This window comes from Lepidochelys olivacea (genome assembly GCF_965140295.1).
Source record: "Lepidochelys olivacea isolate rLepOli2 genome assembly, chromosome: 2".
NCBI lineage: Eukaryota > Metazoa > Chordata > Testudines > Cheloniidae > Lepidochelys > Lepidochelys olivacea.
In genome coordinates, this window is record NC_140412.1 from 58,139,328 (window position 1) to 58,159,297 (window position 19,970).

The 19,970-nt window shown below is 41.4% G+C and overlaps 1 protein-coding gene across 3 annotated transcripts in view; it reads right to left on the bottom strand.

Moving 5' to 3' along the window:
- The window catches only part of TERF1 (telomeric repeat binding factor 1), a 33,945-nt gene that overhangs the window by 7,012 nt on the left and 6,963 nt on the right, over positions 1-19,970 (bottom strand). For all 3 annotated transcript variants that reach the window (XM_084619826.1, XM_084619825.1, XM_084619827.1), the window contains 7 exons: positions 13,496-13,626; positions 12,043-12,129; positions 9,582-9,731; positions 6,022-6,131; positions 4,234-4,299; positions 2,088-2,191; positions 1,084-1,157 (listed from right to left, as the gene is read on the bottom strand). In XM_084619826.1, the coding sequence (XP_084475952.1) occupies positions 1,084-1,157; positions 2,088-2,191; positions 4,234-4,299; positions 6,022-6,131; positions 9,582-9,731; positions 12,043-12,129; positions 13,496-13,626 (722 nt within the window). The remainder of the gene's footprint in view (positions 1-1,083; positions 1,158-2,087; positions 2,192-4,233; positions 4,300-6,021; positions 6,132-9,581; positions 9,732-12,042; positions 12,130-13,495; positions 13,627-19,970) is intronic.

The following is a 19,970-nucleotide window of genomic DNA, read 5'->3' on the forward strand; positions in this document are numbered from 1 at the left end:
TTTGTTTACCTACTGCGTCCGCAGGTTCGGCCGATCGCAGCTCCCAGCGGCCGTGGTTCGCAGCTCCAGGCCAATGGGAGCTGCTGAAAGTGGCGCGGGCTGAGGGACGTATTGGCCGCTGCTTCCAGCGGCTCCTGTTGGCCTGGAGCCGCGATCGGCCAAACCTGCGGACATGGCAGGTAAACAAACTGGCCCGGCCCACCAGGGGCTTTCCTTGCACAAGCGGCAGAACAAGTTTGGGAACCACTGATCTACAGTAAACTGATAGGAAAGTTGTTTTCTCTAGTTATTCTTAAAAATTTGAATTACAAAAATAAGTTCATCTTTTCCTGATGAACTCAAGGTAAAAGGATGAAACAGCTTGTGTCAGGCTGTTGTAAATGACAGTTTGGAGACTCCAGATTTACAACAATCTTGTGCTGTCTGACTATCTCTTCAGAGTGCCCCTCTACGTTGAAAACTGAAGCCTATATTTTAGCTTTAAGAGTTAGAAGATTTTATCATTATTTTGAACGTCGTGACAGTCATTTCAAAAAGTTTACTGTATACCAGATGTATTATTTCAAAACAGTAGTAGTCTTGTTCCCAAGCAAAGTCAAGTGCACTTTAAATACCCTTTTCATAACATCCCTATATTAAGGTCATATTTCTAGGTTTCCCAAAGTTAGGTGGTACTTTAGTTTGTGTCTGTGATGTAACTAGCGTTTAAAATAGTGACTACAAACAGATTTCTACATTTTCTTCATGGATAAGGCCTTTATGAAATGCAGCATTATGGGAAGTTGCCTGTTATCAGACTACTGTAATAGGTTTACTTTGAAAACTCCATCCCAATTATGTATTTTCACCCTTACAATGGAGCACTTTGTTCACTAAGGTGACAGTCCAACATTAAGCCACTGCATGACAAAATCATTGGTGCTGGCTTGTCCAAAGCTCCTGCCAGGAACTGCTGTCTTATAGCAACATACTGCACAGTAACTAAAGTTGGAAAGAATGCTATGTTACATTTCCTCTGATGGAATACCCATACATTTTGTAGATTAATTTTAGGTCCATTTATAGCATAAAACCAATACACACCTGCTTCTTTCGGCGAGTTGGCCTGTGAGACAGAGATTTTCCATCATTTTCAATGTTCTGCAAATCACTGAGACCTAAATTAATAAGGTAAACACTCAAAGATCAATAAAGGTCAATGTTCTGAACCCAATTCTCCACAGTAACATTCACACCCGTGAGAAGCAAGAACAAAGTGAGTGTAGAATATTACTATCTACTTTGGACTATTGTAAGTGTATGTGGGATAAGCACAGTAGAGAATCTGACCGTCTGTTGGGGTACTCAAAAAAGAAGGATACTTACAAACGGCCACTAAATTCCTGCAAGAGATTGTACCAGTAAAAGAATTTTACTTGTACTTTAAATATTTAATGAACAAGAATTCTGAACAGCATTAAACATTTCTCCATTACTACAAATAAAACAGTACAAAAATCTACCTTGTAACTATTTACATGCACCTTTGACCACCTACCCATCTCCCCTGCGGCTTATTTTAACATCCTAAATCTGTGCAGCTTTGCCACAGCTGTCTTTTTTAAAAAGCTAGTCACTGCCTTCCTGTTTCTTCTTCCTCCCCTACAAAATGAGCAATTTCTCCCCAGAATTACCCTAGCCAGAGATCCAGGACAGACACTACTAACTGATTTCCTATAAATAAAATATACTCTAAAGTGCAATAAATCATGAAGTGGAAAGCATAAATCAACTGTTTCCTAGATCTTTTGGTTTGTTGGTGACTTCAAATCTTTTTACAAATTTTAGCTCTTGAAGCTTTAGAATTTGGCCCTCAAATCTGAAACCAGGCAGAATCTTGAGGCACCGTGATTGCGGCTTTCCTGTTCCAAATGCAGACAAAAAATGGTAGAGTACTTGAAGAACAAGCTAATAGCAAATTTCAAGGGAGGAAAACAGTCATGTAGAGGTAATATTTTGAAAGCCCACGAGTGTCAAGAATTTATCTGTGAATTGTTATATTGCATTCGGTGTACCACAAGTCTTAATGAAAGCCACAGCATACTCACTTTGAAGACAACTGGTATTTCTGTGTTTTGTTATCCCATTAGAAGACACATTTTCTAGCTTCCAGAGGGTGTGGCGTGCTAAGGAATAAAGGTGTTTGCGTGACCTGCAAGATACATAAAGATATAACGACTAGACCTGCTGAAACATTCAGGAATACATGTGACAGCTATGCAAGCTGACTTTTCGGTTTGGTTGCTGAACAAACATTTTTTCCAACTGAAACCAAAATTTTCATTTTTTCTTGGCAAAACAAATCATCAATCTGAAGTGACATTTCAAAACTGTTAGTTTCGAAAGTTTCAAAAGAAATAGTTGCCTACATTTCCGTAACTGCTGTTCTTTGAGGTGTGTTGCATATGTACATTCCACTAGAGAGGTGTTTGCACCCTCTTGCAAAGATGTCAGATTTTTTCCCCCCCTCAGAGGTACCCATTGGGGCAGCTTGAGCGGCCACGTGGCACTGTGTGCTGGTATAAGAAGGCAGAGCCACCCCAACCTGTCTCTTCCTTCGTACCTATCTGACTCCAATAGAGAGGGGAAGGCAGGCAGATTGTGGAATACACCTCAAAAGAACAACTGTTGCTGAAAGGTAAAAAACTGTTTCTTCGAGTGATTGCACATGTCAATTCCACGTAGGTGACTGTCACGGAAACAGCTATGGAAGTGGGTTCAGAGTCCATCTAAACAGTGATCACAGGATCACCTGTCTGAAACTGGCATCGTCTCTGCACTGACAGTTGATGGTGTAATGAGAAGTGAAAGCGTGGACTGATGATCAACTTGCTGCATTACAAATATCAACAATTGGTACTCAAGCCAGGAAATCTGCAGAAGCTGCTTGTGCTCTAGTAGAATGTGCCAGTTCTGGAGATGGTAGGGTTGTGTTACACAGTTGGTAGCACAAATAGATGCAGGGAGAGATCCAGAAGGAGATTCTCTGGGAGGAAACTGGATTGCCCTTAACTCTATCAGCAACTGTGACAAAGAGCTGTAAAGAAGTTTGGAAAGATTTAGTGAGCACTCGGTAGAAAGCTAATGCTCTTCTCGCATCCAGTGAGTAAAGTCTTTCTTCATGCTTATGGTGATGGGGTTTGGAAAAAATGTTGGCAGATATCTCGGTTAACATGAAAACTAGAGAGACTACTTTTGTAAGGACATGAGGGTGTGGACAGGGATAAATCTTACCCCTTTAAAAACGGTATAAGGTGGTTCTGATACTAGAGCTCTCAGATCACCAACTCTTTTGGCTGAGGTAATCACAACTAGGAATACTACCTTCATGGAAAGGTGAAGGAAGGAACAAGTCACAAAAGTTTCAAAGTGGAGTCCCATTAGACTAGTCAGGGCTAAATTAAGGTCCCCAAGAGAGATGGGGTCCCGCACTTGAGGGTACAGTCTGGCCATGCCCTTCAGAAATTGATTAACAATGGGGTAGGAGAAAAGGGGCCTATTATCCTCCCGTATACGGAAAGCGGAGATAGCAGCCAAATGTACCCTTAGGGAACTAATGGTCACATTCTGTTTTAGATCTAGAAGGTAGTCCAGCGCAGCTTTCGGGGTGCTTTGTGAGGAGACACAAAGGGGCAAAAATTGTGGATTGGTCCTGCTTGGAGCAGGGGGTTGGACTAGATGACCTCCTGAGGTCCCTTCCCACCCTGATAATCTAGGATTCTATGATGAGCCCAAATGGAGAAGCACTTCCACTTGGGCAGGTAAGTGATTCTAGTCGAGGGTTTTCTACTATTTAGAAGTACATTCTGGACAACTATCACTGGCGGTATGAAGGAACTGGAGGGGGATCGGGGATAGCTCTGCCCTCTTATACCAGCACGCAGTGGCGTGTGGCTATAAAGAGCCCTCAAGCTGCCCGATGGGTACTGCCGAGGGAAAGAAAAAAAAAAAAAATCTCCAACATCTGTGCATGAGGTGCACACAAATCTACAGTGGAATTGACACATGCCATTGCTTGCAGAAGAACAAGCTGTTCTAAATTTGTTTCCTCTTTTTTTAGTCAGCCAAGACTATTCAAGAATTTGGGATGAATTCTCAAAGTTTTGGTTGCCTCAAAATTGCATTTTTTGGCAAATTTTCCATCAAAATTTCACCCAGCTCTAGTAACACACAGCAACAAAAAAAATTCTCTACCTTTTTAGAGGTTCTCTTGCATTCTCTGATGATTCATTTGCAATACTTCTTTGATCTTCTAGATTACTGAAGGAAAAAAAAAAAAAAAAGATAGAAATGTTTAAAAGCCAAAAGTCATCCCCTAGACTTCAGCCCTTCTGTCTAGACAAGTAAACTTATCCTCTCTAATAAAACTTCTAACAAAGCATACAAAGGTTAGCTATGTAGAACCATTAACCTCCTTAGAGACCCATTAGCAGCCTATCCTTAAATCTACCCAAAGCATAAAAAAAAAAAAAAAAAAAAAAAAAAAAAAAAAAAAAAAAAAAAAAAAGATAGACCAGTGGCAATCCCCAGGCCTGCCAAAAAACAAGAATATGTGACTAAATATAATACATGCTTAAAATTGAAATATTAATTATAAAGAAGTCCTTCAAAGAGTAGTATGCCCATATTTTCAAACTTTAATTCTAAACACTTCTTATAGACAAACTATGGAAACCATTTGTATTCTTCAACTAAATCTTCCCTATCCTGTATTCTATCACTCTCTCTCAAGAGATGTAATCAGCGTAAGGCACCATCCTTACAACATTTTGCAATTACTCTTCACGAATAGTCTAATCTGCATCCAAGTTACCTTCCTTAGTGAAATGTTCAGATCAAGCATAAAACAGTAGCAGTGAGGACTACATCCACAATGAAGATCTAGCCCACCATCTTTCTCAGTAAGAAACAACTTGTAGCAGATCTAGGATTTCAATAATCACCTCAGCACATTCAGTCAGAATGAAAAGTGAATGGTCTTCAAGTTTAATCAGTCAAACCTCCACAACATTCCTCATTATTAAAAAGCACATCAGCGCTTTCAAACAGAAGCGTTAAGAAGTTCAACTGATTTGGAGTAGAGCAAACAGTTTTTTCGGTTACTGGTTTGGAGAGACCCAACTACTTTCTACACTATGACTACAACTAGTAAACAGATGACCTAATTTACTAAAGTCATCAGTGAACTAGGGATGGGTTCCTCCCCTCCACTTTGGCAGAAGCATACCAGGGCATGAAACCCTCGTCTCCCTGCTCTTTCCTCTTCATATACCAGTATGTCCTGAATTTGAAGGGCAGGACTAAAAAAGCTTGCGCATAAAGAAAAGTTAAAATAGATTTCAATGTTTTTAAACTGTCACAAGGTTTTGTTCTCTAACATTTGTTCAAGTTAAAAATGCATCTTCAACAAATAGTTACCAAGTCCGTGCCAAGCCCTACCAACTTGTTTTCTGTTGGACATTATCTTTTGGAAGAATTCTTTTACCTCCTTATAGTAGAGCCCTGCGCGGGACTATATTTTTTAATCCTGCTCCCGTCCTGCCCCTTACCTGGTCCCACATTGTTTCTTGCATTTGTATCCTGCTCCCACCCACAAAAAGTTAGATCCTGCAAGAGAGATTAGCCCATGCTACTAAAAAAAACAAAAAAAAAAAACAAACAAAAAACCTACAGTTGGTTAATATATTGTAAAAAAAATGGAATTCACACAATTTTTATATTAAAAGAATAAACAAATCTTGCTTAAATCATGTAAAAAACCACTAACTCAGACAAGTCTTTCTAGCTCTCACTTAGTCTGAGTATTAAAAGTCTGAGTATTAAAACCTTTTTTTTTTTTTAAAATAAAGTTTCCCCACAAATTGCTGCAGTCTGTTTTTTTTTTTTGCAACCCAAAACAAAGTAAATTTTACTCACTAAGCTAATTTCAAGTACCACTGATAAATTCTTACGTGGTTACTGGTATGATGCTCAGTTACAAACCTTTGTTCTGTTTCCAAATTACTTTCATTATTTGTTTCAATACTATTTCCAGGTTTATTGTGAGACATTGTTGCTTCCAGTCTTTTAGTCTCCACCTCTTCTGTGGCTGCCTATGGGGGTTGTAAGAGCAAGTGATGCATTTATTTGAGCATAAACTGCAGCTAAGTAACAACATATATTACTGTTATAACACATGAAGTAGTTACTTTCAAGACATTTCTAATAGTAACATTTTGCCATTATGATAATGCTACTTTGAATATATTTCATTAGGTTACGCATAGAACTAAAGTTCCATCAGAACACTTACCAAAGTTCAATAACCAAAGACATTTTAAGAGAGGAACACATTTGATGCTATGTACATTAATAGTTATACATATTCAAACAAACAAGGGTATGCGGGAGATGAACGTTGTATGTTTTAGAGCAATTCTAAGGGAGCAAATGTTATTATAAAGGCAGATTCAATGGTACTGCTTGTATGAATAGATCATACCGGCTTTCTTGCAATTTTAAATTTAAAACTAAATATCTGATCGCTCAGAATTTAAGAATATTGGTACGACATGTACAGCAGACACTTTTGGTGTGGCTGTAACAGTAACAATTATCATCAAGATATATTTTATACACAAGTGGAGAGAGAAGCAGAAAAAGTGTAATATTCATAGTCAGCTATTTAAAACCATCAATGTGTCAGATAATGCTTGAAAATTTAAAGTTAAAGGGACACATTTGAAAATCATGTTTGTGCCTGAAAATGTTGTACCTATTATTTTTAAAGTTAAAACCCGAGATTGTAACTGACAAATTAAAAAAAAATCATCATCCCCAATTTACTGTGTATGAATTCAGATGGATTTTGTTGATGGCACTTCCTGTCTCAGTACTAGCCTGATGACACTGTCTCCACATTGCTCTGGCACAGCTTACCTACTCGCTCTTTTCAAGGCCCGGCAAGGAGCTCACCAATAGCAGTAGCAGCTGCACTTCTGAAGATTGAGTTTGGTGGTAGTCAAGAAAGTCAATCCTTCACTCTGACCCACATATGGGCCCCCTTTACCCTACCCACCTCCCTGCATGGTACCAGGGGACAATGCAGCCAAGTGAGGTGGAGTTGTGGGACTTCTCTATGCCAGGGAAGTACAGGCATCTCTGTGGGCATTTGCAGGAGGGGAAGGCAGCTGACTGTGCAATGGAAGGAGGGAGCTGTTGGCTCCCCAGGATTCCTCTGCATGTACCAGAAAGTACTTCGGACATTGAAAGGACTAACCTCAGTGATGCTCCTGAAGAGGTTAACAGGGATGGGTAGGAAAGCAGGTGTGGTATACTGTGGGCCTCAGAACACTTGGTGTGGAGCTCCTGGGCCTTCCTGTCTCACCTCTACTGAAGAGAGGCATAGCAACGGTAGGGAACTGTCTAAAGCAGAGGTGGGCAAACTATGGCCCGGCAGGCCACATCTGGCCCAAGGGACCATCCTGCCTGGCCCTTGATCTCCTGGCCGGGGAGGCTAACCCCTGGCCCCCCCAGTACTGTTCCCCCTCCCCCGCAGCCTCAGCTTGCTGCACCACCAGCGCTCTGGGCAGTGTAATTGGCTCTGGCCAGGAGGCTGCGAACTTCTGCTGCTCTGAGCAGCATGGTAAGGGGGTGAGGAGCAGGGGGGTTGGATAAGAGGCAGGGGGTCCTGGAGGGCAGTCTGGGGACAGGGAGTGGTTGGATGGGGCAGAGGTCAGGGGACAGGGGTCCCGGGGGCGGTTGGATAGGCGTGGGGTCCCGGAGGGCCTGTCAGAGGGTGGTCAAGGGACAAGGAGTGGGGGGGGGGGCAGGCGGAGGGGAGGTGGTGGTTGGATGGGTCAGGAGGTTCTGAGGGGGGCAGTCAGGGGTCAGGAAGTGGGAGGGGACAGAGGCCAGCCTGTTCGGAGAGGCACATCCTTCCCTACCCGGCCCTCCATACAGTTTCATAACTCCAATGTTGCCCTTGGGCCAAAAAGTTTGCCCACCACTGGTCTAAAGGGATTTTCTTTGGTGCCCTAACAGGAATCTGAATTTTTTTTAACCAATTGAAAAAGAAAAAAAAAAGTTAGAGCCTGTCATGGATTAACAAAGCAACTGACTGCTCAGCCAGAGCTGACTGGCAGCCCCACAGCTGCTGTGAGGATAAAAGGGCTACAAGGCAGGAGGGTGGGCAACTGCCAGAGACAGAGGGATAGCAGAGAAAGGATCTCTCCAGTAGACTGGTGAGAAGCTGCCAGACAAACCAACCCACCAAAGGGGGAGAAACAGGGCAAGAAGCTGGGGAAGATTACAAAGGTAGGAAGTCACTCAGAGAACAGTAAGGGTCTGTGAAGGGCTAGTGCTGGCTGTTACTAACAAAGGCCTTGGGCTGGAACCCAGTGGAGCGGATGCACCTACCTACCGTAGCCAGGGTCTTTTACAGAAGAAGCTCCTATCTCCAGGAGAATTAGGACTGATTAGCTCCTACTGGAGTGTCACAACTTCTGTTCCTGTATTATCCTAACGGGGACAGAGACTATTGAAGACCTGTCCAGGAGGGGTCAGTTCCTGACAGTGACTTGACAAATGCAGAGTTGGGGTGTGACAGCATAATGAGCAACAGAGACAGGTTGGTGTAGTTCCCCTTTCTGCTATAAGGGGACACTAACAGATAAAGACCCCCTATTACAGTGCTACTTTGAATGCTTTAAGTGTACTTAATACTTTGAATGCTCTCCGCTTCTAAAAAAGTTACAGCAGCTCAGATTTGAGTTAAAAGACTTGTTTCTCTCTCTTCTTTAGTTTTGTAAAATCCCACACAAAGTTTTAGAAGCAATCCCCTGAATTACTCAATTTAAAAAAAGCACACATTAAAGAATTTCCCCTCACTGTTGACTATGTATAGTTTTCATGAATATATCTTTTCAGTATCTGCGTAAAAGAAGATGGAATTTAATAAAGTGTCATCCTGAAAATGAACTGCGGTAGAAGTGTTATTCCTTCCTATTTGAAATCATTGTTGAGATAGATGGTGCATAAGGAACATTTTTATTAGAGAGAGAAGTGAAAATAATTTGATTCGTTAATCGGATATTAACCTACAATAAATGTCTAAGCGGTATAATACTAAAAGTTTTATAGGCTTAAAGAAAAAATAAAGCATGAAATAGCTAGGTACAGTATTTTTAAACAATCTGTTCTAGATGACAAAAAGTGGTCCTCTTACCCATACGCAACTTTAAAAGGATCCAGTTTTAATCAGACAATTCTTATTTTCTCATATTTCTTTTCTAAATAAAGCTCGTTGTGCAATACTTTCATTTCCCACATTAAGAAAATATTTTCTGTAGTAACTTTTGTGAAATTTATTCTAGTATTCGTCTCTCAAGCGCAAGCTTTTCGTTGTTTATTAACAGAACCATATGTGGAAAGGTAAGGCTCTTTTATCTCTAAAAGTGCTCAAGGTACTGTTCTAGTTCAGGAGTTGAGTTGAACATTTTCCATCCCCTTTATTTTGCCTCATCGTACACCATTTTTATCAGTTTTGTGTTTACTCAACATACCTTGATTAGAAAGTTTGTTGAGTTTTCTTTCAAGAAAACATCAATGTAAGACTTGATTTTATCGATCAAGAGATTATAACTGAAGCTCTGGAGGAAAGGCAGATCTGGATCGTTCCCATTAATTATTAAGGCCAGCTTCACTCTTAAAGCCTATAACAGAAAGAAAATTCAGAATATACCAAAAATTCATGTTTTTTATGTAATTATATAAGTAACACCTGCAAATATATTTTATAATCTGCTTAATATCACTTCTCAAATTTCTATTCTACACTGGCTGGAAATGGCAGTTATCAAAAACTTAGAAGAAAGGAAGGCTATTTACTAGTAACTGAGTCTTCTGAAGGTATTGCCTACATAGATCCTTATTTTGGGTTCTGTACCGTGCCTTATGAGTACCAGAACCATTTCAAGGAGTTTACAGTTTGGGCTGCATGAACATTAAACCTATGGATTCCAAAACTTTCCAGAAGACCCTTATTTCCTTTTCACCTTCTTTAAGCCAATCCTACGACTCCAAGGAAATGGGGAAAAGGAGAGTGGAGCAGAAAATTCAAACAACTCCAGTTGTTAGTAAATAAAACTTTTTCTCTTTTATTGCCTCTGCAAATTACCACTCGAAGAGGTTAGCAATTGTTAGTAATATTCAAAAAAAAGAAGAGCCAACTAGTACTAAAGCAATGAGAAAAAGTTGGGTCAAGATGTGACCTGAACTCCAGACATCAGCCTTCCAAATCCTGCAGACAGTACTACAAATTCATGTTATGGAAGCGGACATAGCTTTAAATTCCAACTCCTCCTTGTGCTGCAATTTGTGGTAACTGACACCCCCATAAGGGTGAAAATATCACTTATAAGAGAGGAAGTGAATAGAGCACTCTGCAATGGTTCAGGTGGAAAACTCATGAGTATGACCAGAATAAAATTCAGGTGCCAGGCTTCTAGAAAACTTTCAAGTTTCTTGGAAATGCCAAGTTGCTATGGAACCCAACACAATCCATGCAGAGGAATGTATGGCTTTACCTTGTTTCTCAGCACAATCACCACATGCCTGCTTGTGATTGGTACTAAAGTTTTTTTCCTTTTTAGAGAGTGGTTCTGCTCATAAGAAACTTCATAAAAATGAAAAGTCTTTATTGATCAAATCTGTTCCCTATTGTTGGATCATAGTAAAGAAGTTATGTATTAAAATCACAAATGAGTTTGATTCCCCATAATTAGTAATACACTAGAATTTAAACTAAGAGGTCTCTTGGTTTTTGGTACTGTTTTTCTCCCTCTCTGCGTGAAACTTGCAAGCTGCTAATTGTGTTAGTACATTTAAGACAGAGTCTGTTCTCAAAGCAATTCTTTGTAACAACTACTCACACAGAGACTCAAAGCAATACTCTGTAACAACAGAAACAGCACCCAAAGACTCCCCGCCCTTTTGTTGTATTCATCTCGCTTTGTTAACAATTGTGATTAAAATAGAGATAGAGGATGTATGTGGATGGATGCTTGGTGTGGATAATAACTGAATGATCAGAGAGGTGCCAGCCTAAGAATCCAGTGTCCATCGGCTGAAGAAAGCGTCAAGTGGAAATAACCAGTGGACCCCCGGAGGGCAGACTGGAATCCACCCAACAGCCTCAAGGATGGGAGAATCAAAGAACAAGAGAACATCTAGCAGCACAGAGCCGTCAGGAATGTGCCATCTGCTGATTGATTCAGCAACAGCATGATGAAGCAATTCCCACAGACTGGCATAGGAAGAAATTCCTATAAAAATGGACTCTAGAAAGTGAGAACTTTGGGGTCTGATTCTGCAAACCAACTTCCAGGAGCATCAGACAAGGCCCTGCTCCCTCCTCATGTTCAGGCCACCTGGCCAGTGGCTTGGCATAAGGAACTCTAAGGCTGGTAACTATGATAACAACCTTGCAGAACGTGTGTGTGTGAATATGAAATTGAATGGAATGTTATAGCTATAACTAACTGCTTACTAGGATTCTTTCTGTATTCACAATGAATGTGGCATTTTGCCTTTTCCCCTTTAATAAGATCCTGCTAGTTTTTATTTTATTGGTATAACGCTATGAGTATGACGAGTATCATCTGCTTTAGATACTAATCAGTTTTTATTGCTCTTTACTCCTGTTTGAAAAGTACTGACAACTACTATGAAGAATAAGGTGGATTCTATTTCTGCTTGTGAATCATTAAAATTGTTCACTGAATTCCAGTTATGCTAGTGAAATCCTAATCTAGTCAAAGTTGTATGGTCTAATTCCTGGAAGATCACTCTGACAGCTGGCTCAGTGAGAGAGGCAGCTGAAAGTATATATGGCAAACAACAAACCCCAAAGCCTGATTTTATTTCCCCCATCCCTTAAATTCTATACAAAAATGAAAATATAACAAAAAACCCACACACTTTAAAAACCCGCAAACCAAGACACCCAGAAGTTATCATTATTACCTTATTTGATTCAGATTCTGAAAATAGTCTTTTAAGGACTTCGGTAGCTTCCTTAAAGTATCCTTTCTCTAGGTGGACGGCTACAGCCTATAATGAGGGTAAATACATTGTATCTATAGGATATACTAAAATGCAATACCATTTAGAAAATCTGAAAGTATAAAACTTGTAGAGCTGCAGCTCTACAATGCACCAAATCTAGAGTAAGATCTCCTGCTTAAAATCTGAACTTGAGTTTTAACTGATTCCCCATGATAAGGTATTCTAGTGGGAGAAATTTTTTACTATTAATTTTAGAGCCAGGAAGTTCATTAAAAAGGGGTGTATATTTTGTTATTTTTCTGCATCTAGCTATGGTACAGTGTGGGTAAGTACTTCGCTGTAAGAAACAGAAACAAGAAGTACAAGATTCAAAGAATGATTGCACATTTATATGGATGGCAAGAACTATCCAGAAATAGTGAATATTAAAAAAAGAAAGGGTTTTGAAATGACCCCATGCCCAAGGACTTAAGTCAACCTCAGCTGGGGGTTAATATAAATTTTTGCAGGTGCAGATTATCCCACAACTGTCTATTGTGGTGTATCCTCGCACCTTCCCCTGAAATTCTCATTTATGGTTTCAACAGCAATTACACCTCATCCCACTTGCATATATTTTCCTGTTTTTGAACTAATGTCATCATTTTATTTTTTAAAATCACATTCAGATGATCACATTACAGCTCTTTATTTTGATGGGTAATGTCAATTTCAGAGAGAGAAACCCTGAACATGTTGCAATGTATAGAATGTTCCAGATCATTACAATTAGCAGATAATCATATTGCATAAACAATTTAGTAATTTATTACCAAAATAAGTTTCTTCGAGTGTGTAAATGACACTAGTTCAAAAATCCAAACGTAAAGATTGGTATCTTATAAATAATCACTTCAGCACAATAAAAGTTTTTTCACATCAACATTGACTGTATGTTTGAGAAATAGAATAGCAAAATGGAGCTTCATCAAGAACTTTAAGAAAGGGCTTTAGCTTAAGTCAAGCATAAAAAATTTCAACCCCAAAACAGTAATTTAGTCAGACACCACAGGGGCCTGAAAATAGGAACCTGGAACGCAAACTCAATTCCATGCAGCTACTGTTTCACTAAACAGATCAGATACTAAATTACTCCTGCTGAAATTCTTCTCCACTACCCAATGCACAGAATTAATGTTCCCTGCAGAATTACACTTTTTCACGCAGAATTTGTGATTTTCCTTCAGACAACGTTGTCCCTGGGGGCAGACAACGGGAATGTGACTACATTGGGTTATTTTGATATATAAAATATGCAGAATTCCTCCAGGAGTATAATGTATAAGTTGAACTAGAACTCAGGAAGTTTTCTTTTGAGTATGTGAATTGCTAGATTGTTTAAAAAAATATTTATGCAGATGAACACATATACCTGAATCAAAATTAAGCGATGAATATCTTCATGCAGGTTATCTGGTTTGCTTTGCTCTTCTTCAAGCAATTTCCAAATTGACAGAGCAGATTCCAAAGGTGAAATTCTCCGATCACTTTCAAAGCGATGACCTTAAGGAGAAAATGAAATAAAGTTCAGAGGTAGCTCTTTCTTTTAAAGTGGCAAATAGTAATAGCGTGACACCATTTTCCTATCAGCTGAAATTATCACATTAAATATATTTAATTATATGGGTTTTTTTGTTTGTTTGTTTATATTGTGCATAATGAGTATTGGTGTTTTAAAAAGTTCACGTCTCTTCAAAATATTTTCAGTGTGAGGATTTGCTGTCTTACATTTTCTTCAGATGTGTTCTGCAGAACTGAATGAGAGTCTTTTCAACATTAGCAAAACACGACAGGAACTGAACTCCTTCCACATACTGGTGGCTGCACTACTGTGCCTTTGTTTTTAAAGCAAGTTATACTTCCAGTGTTGTGATTAGCTCAGTATTCTTGCTCAGAGGTATTAAGTTTAAATATGGTTGTTTGTATGAACAGTCTTTATTTTGGCTATATTGGTCTACATATACCTGGAATCTGGCTCAGTTTTTCCTCTTAATTTCAACTGATTAAAATTCTGACTCTCCCTCTTCTCCGTACACACCATACAGAGTAGTTTTGGAAGTTTTTTCTTTCATTTTTTTAGTATCTATCTTAGCAATAGACAGAGTATCATTCCTCCTGAAACTACTGAAATAGATGTTTTAAAGTCAGCCACACTTGATATCACTTACAGTATAGCTGGAGACTCAAAGAAAACTGAAGTGCCCTCAATTTCAGAAAGCAGAAAAATATTTATATAAAAAACACATTTCTCTCTCTCTCTTCATATTGTTGCTTCAGTTACTACTAAACTGACAACTCAGTTGCAACTAGTGGCCTTTCAAAAGCTCCTGTCTTGACATTTATAAAAGAGTCTAAAGAAATCTATTTCTTGGCCACTGCCTGCAGCACCTTCCTGCCAAAGGAGGCATTTTGCCGTGCTTAATGAAGGTGTCAGCTGTAGGCTAAGTGGCTGTTCTACAAATTTCAGAAGTGGATCCACTAGTTCGTCCCACACGTGAGATTGCTAAAGATCTCATGGAGTGTGCCTTAATCCTTTCCGGGAGCACACCTTGATCCCCTCTGATGATTTGCAAGCTTCCACAATACAGTCTAATTTAGTGGTTCTCAACTGGGGTACGTCTACTGCTGGGGGTACGCAGAGGTCTTCTGCGGGTACATCAACTCATCTAGATATTTGCCTAGTTTTACAACAGGCTACATAAAAAGCACTAGTGAAGTCAGTAAAAACTAAAATTTCATACAGACAATGACTTGTTTATACTGCTCTATATACTATACACTGAAAAGTACGTACAATATTTATATTCCAATTGATTTTATAGTTATACAGTAAAAATTAGAAAGTACACAATTTTTCAGTAATAGCATGCAGTGACATTTTTGAATTATATCTGATTTTGTAAGCAAGTAGTTTTTAAGTGAGGTGAAACTTGGGGGTACGCAAAACAAGTCAGACTTCTGAAAGAGGTACAGTAGTCTGGAAAGGTTGAGAGACTCTGGTCTAATCCACCCAGCGATTGAGGACTTGGAAGCTCTGTGCCCCTGGTATCTTGAGTGGAAGAACACAAACAAGGAGCACGAGCCTCTTGTGGATTCTTTATGCTTGAGATAGATGTCAGAAGAACTCTGAAAATCTAAGTGTGCCATCCCTTTTCAGTTGGATAGTGTAGTTTTGGACAGAATGAAGAAAGGTTTCTGGTGTCCTGACCACCAATTTGTCCTTTTGGAACATGTAGTAAGGCTCTTGTATAGACAAGGCTGCCAGCTCTGGTACTCATCTGATGGATGGGACAGCTACCGAGAAACAAGTCTTAATGGGTAAATAAAAGGTTGCCAGTAAAGTCAGAGGCTTGAAGGGATGGCTTGCCAGGATCCCCAAAACTACCAGAAGTCCCATTTTGGAAAAAGTAGCCTGCCCACTGGTCTGGCTAGTCTGACTGCTTGAAAGAATCTAGCTCCCTGTGGATCATCTAGATTTAGGTTGGATATTAGGAAAAACTTTTACTAGGAGGGTGGTGAAACACTGGAATGAGTTACCTAGGGAGGTGGTGGAATCCCCTTCCTTTGGGGTTTTTAAGGTCAGGCTTGACAAAGCCCTGGCTGGGATGATTTAGTTGGGATTGGTCCTGCTCTGGGCAGGGGGTTGGACTAGATGGCCTCCAGAGGTCCCTTCCAACTCTATGATTCTATGATCTGCCAGGAAGCCTGAGGATACTGCAAATAGCACACTTCTAAGAGCACATACCTGATGTGTAATGGTACTGGGCTGAAGGCCTCTGTCTATGCCTTCTTGTAGAAAGTCAAGAATAGTTAGAACTCCTGGATTTCTGGGATATGAACTGTGCTCGACACAGTTGTTGAATCTGCATTGCTTGTGGGGACTAAAGGATCTGGAAGGCAAACGGGCATGCCTCTGCACACATGGTGGTGGGCTGACCACCACTGTAAGGAACCCATATCTGATCAAGGAAGTGGTCCCACACCTTTGAAGTGGTGGTCCCACAGCTTGAAGACTTCTGATGAGTGATTGTGCCCATGGAGTGATCCCTGTGCATGACACCAGGAGTCCTAGCATTTGGAAGTGTAGTCAGATGGTAGGTATTGTGTGGCTCTGCAACAAGAAAATATAATACTGGATGGCACTAGAGAACTTTTCCTGGCACAGATGATTAAGCTGTATGCCTGGAAGAGATTCAGCATCCAAGATGTGGCCGTTTGTGCTGTTCGCTGTGATGGAGCTCTGATTAAGAGGTCATCCATGAGGGTATACAGGTGAATCCCCGGCAACCCAAGTCTACTATCACTACCAAAATTTCTGTAAAAACCCCGGGGGCTGAGGACAGGCCGAATGGGAGTGTTCAGTACTGATAACGTTTCCTGCTGTAGGTGAACCTCAGAAGCCTGTGGTGTCTAGACTAATGGGGATATGGAGATGTGTCTGCTAGATCTACTGAAGTCAGAGTCCCTCCCTCCCCCAGGACTGGGATGACATCACAGTCTCCACCCAAAACTCCTTCATCCACTTGTTGAGCTTTCCGAGGTTGAGGATGGCTCTCATACCTGCCCCTGCTGTGTTTCTGTACAAGGAAGAAGTTGCAGCAGAAACAAAAGAACTTTGCTTTTAAGGGAAACACTAAATACTCTCATAAGCAGAAAAGATATTTTGTTCTGGATCAGATTGTGTTTTATTGTCCAGCTGGGTGACTGGATGAAGAACAGATGGGGTGGAACTCTCAGCTCAAGGGAGTATCCTTGGTTTACTGTTTCCCTGAATCACTTGTTTGTGGTCAATAAAAGCCATTCTTCTAGGAAATGGAAATCCTGCCCCCTAGCTGCAGCTCTGGGTGGAGACCTACATTATCTCTGTCAAAGTAGACTGAGGTCCCTCCAGATTATTCCCCCCCCCCTCCCAATTCCACCACTTTTCCTTGGGGAATCGGTTGTCCCTTCATGAGGCCAAGGAGCGCCTCTCTATGAAGGCTGGTTTATATTCTCTGAGGGCCCTTAGTGGGGAAGGAAGAAACTGTTTGGGTTTTGCCACATTGTCAGCCAACACTTTATCCAGCTTTTCTCCAAAGAAGGAGCCTGTAAACTTTGCCAAACATAGGAGCAGCTTAGAGAGTTTCAACCTTCCATGGTCAAAGCTACTGGTGGCTCCTGGTTACTCCACTGGAAGCCAGGGCTTGGACTGAGAACCTCATTGCACCCATTGAGGCATCAGCTACAAATACTGTTGCTAGGGAGACTCTAATGTGGAACCAAAGTCTGGGTGGTCTCTGTTCTTAAGATCTTTGAGCAATTCTAGCCAGGAAAGAGATGCTCCTGCAAAGCAAGTAGCTACCAGGGACACTCAGAGGACGACAGCCCAGGCTTCAAAGCCCTCTTTACGAGTGGCTTCCATCTTTCTATATATGGGTTCCTTAGGGTAGAACTCCCCCACTGACAGAATAACCATATTCCTGGCGAGGGACAGTGCAATGGCATCAATCTTCAGTGTCACAGTAATAGAGCCCCTTGGTTCTTGAATGTTATAGAGCCTGAGGTTGCTGGTTAACATGAATGCCCTTGTCAGGCTTGTTCCATTCATCCCTAATAAAGTCCTCGGAGGAGTGAAGGGTTATTGCAGCCTTGGGAGGATTTCGTGGGGAGAAATTTAACTTGAGGCTTATTCTCAGTAGCCTGCTCAGGTTTCACAGCTCACCTTCTTCAGTGGACAATCAGCAGGAGGAACAAGAGCCAGAGGACTCATGTCCTGGACTTTTTATGCTTTTACTCCATTCCTGAATTTTCCAAACTTTTTAACGCACTCCCCCAAACCCCCACCCTTAACCCCTCTTCTTCCCCCCCTCCCCCTTTACTCCACACCACCACGTCTTTGCTCCTCCCTCCTGAACGTGCAAGCCAGCTGATTGCCCCAGGCAGGAGGGAGGGGGGGGAGGAGTGAGGACACAGTGCACAGGCTCCCCCTCCCTCCTCAACACCACAAGCCAGCCGATTGCCAAGGGCAGGAGGCAGGAAGGTGCGCCACATCCTCGCTCCTCCCCATGGCTATCAGCTGGCTTGCGACATTCGGGGGCAGGGGGAGGAGTGAGGACTCTGGCAAGGGCAGGGGAGGGAGGACGGAGGCTGCGAGCAATCAGCTGGTTTGCGGTATTCAGGAGGCAGGGGAAGCTTGCACACCAAGTCCTCGCTCCTCCCCCCCCCTCCAGAACTCCACAAGCGAGCTGATTGCCGCAGGCAGAAGGCGCTGATCCCCAGGGTCTGCTGCTGGGCAGGAGGCTGCCAGCTGTGGACAAAGCAGGCAGCCAAATGACATTATAGCGAAGCATTGCACAACTTTAAATGGAGCATGTTCTGTAATTGAGCAGGGATGTAAGATCGAAACAATGTTAAGTGGGGAGTTACTGTACACTATATCAACTGGTTCTCTCTTTTCCACATGCTTGTTGCCCCCCTCAAAGAATTCTAGTAGATTGGTGAGGCATGATTTCCCTTTACAAAAGCCATGTTGACTCTTCCCCAACAAGTTGTGTTCACATAGGTGTGGGACAATTTTGTTCTTTACTATGGTTTCAGCCACTTTGCCCGCTACTGAAGTCAAGCTTACTGGCCTGTAATTGCCGCGATCAACTCTGGAGCCCTTTTTAAAAACCATTTTAAAAATTTTTTAAAAATAGGTGTCACATTAGCTATCCTCCAGTCATTTAGTACAAAAGTGGATTTAAATGATGGTTACAGACTACAGTTAGTAGTCCTGCAATTTCACATAAGAGTTCCTTTAGAACTCTTGGTTGATTACCACCTGGTCCTGGTGACTTATTACCGTTTAATTTATCAATTTGTTCCAAATCCTCCTCTGACACCTCATTCTGGGACATTTCTTCAGACTTGTCACCTAAAAAGAATGACTCAGGTTTGGGAATTTTCCTCACATCCTCAACCGTGAAGACTGATGCAAAGAATTAATTTAGTTTCTCCGCAATGGCCTTATTGTCCTTCCATGCTCCTTCAGTATCTCGATTGTCCAGTGGCTGTAGCCAGACAGCCAGCCCCCCCCCCTCTCAGACCAGCATTGCTGGAAACACAGGAGGAAGCAGGAACAGGGCACTTAACATATATTCCAGCACAGCCTTTGAAGCTGTGAAAGCACAGGTGTGCTGCTACAATGTGCCTCTGGGAACAGATACAACGATTAAGCTCACAGCAGGCAGAGGCCCTGTGACAGACATGGCTGTTAGCCCCTACTAAATAGCGTGATGCACACACACCAACATCCTAGTTGGGAAAATATTTACCCTGATAAAAGAAATGTCCAGTCCTCGACACTTATTGTTTCTCTCCTTTGCAAGTGTAAACTACTCTTGCGAAAGCTGGCGTCACCCCGACAGACCAGCCTCAATTTGGCATAAGAAAGGAGAAAGAGAATAAAGGAGTACAGAGGTATAAGTAGGGGACCTACAGCACCATGATTTTTGAGTGCTTTTCACTATCTATCTGCTGGTCAGATAAGTGACAGCCTCCCAAGGCTTCTGCAGCTAAGAGGGTCCCTACGCCTTGTCCCTTATTCGTCTTTCCGCGGAATTGAGTGACCGATCCTGGCTTGGCACCGCTGGAATCGAGAGATGCAAGGAGGGTAAGAAGCACCCACACCTGATCTCCTATCTTTAGTGTACACATATTTTGAAATAGAGCTCTATACTTTGTTTTCTTTCTTTGGGATTGTGGCTTCAGTTTTGTAACTTGTTTGTGTGTGTAACATCTCTACATTTAAATAAGTAGGCACTAGCAATTTTTGTAACCACATGATTAGAATCTAGCTTAATAAATTTTTGGTAACCATTTATGCA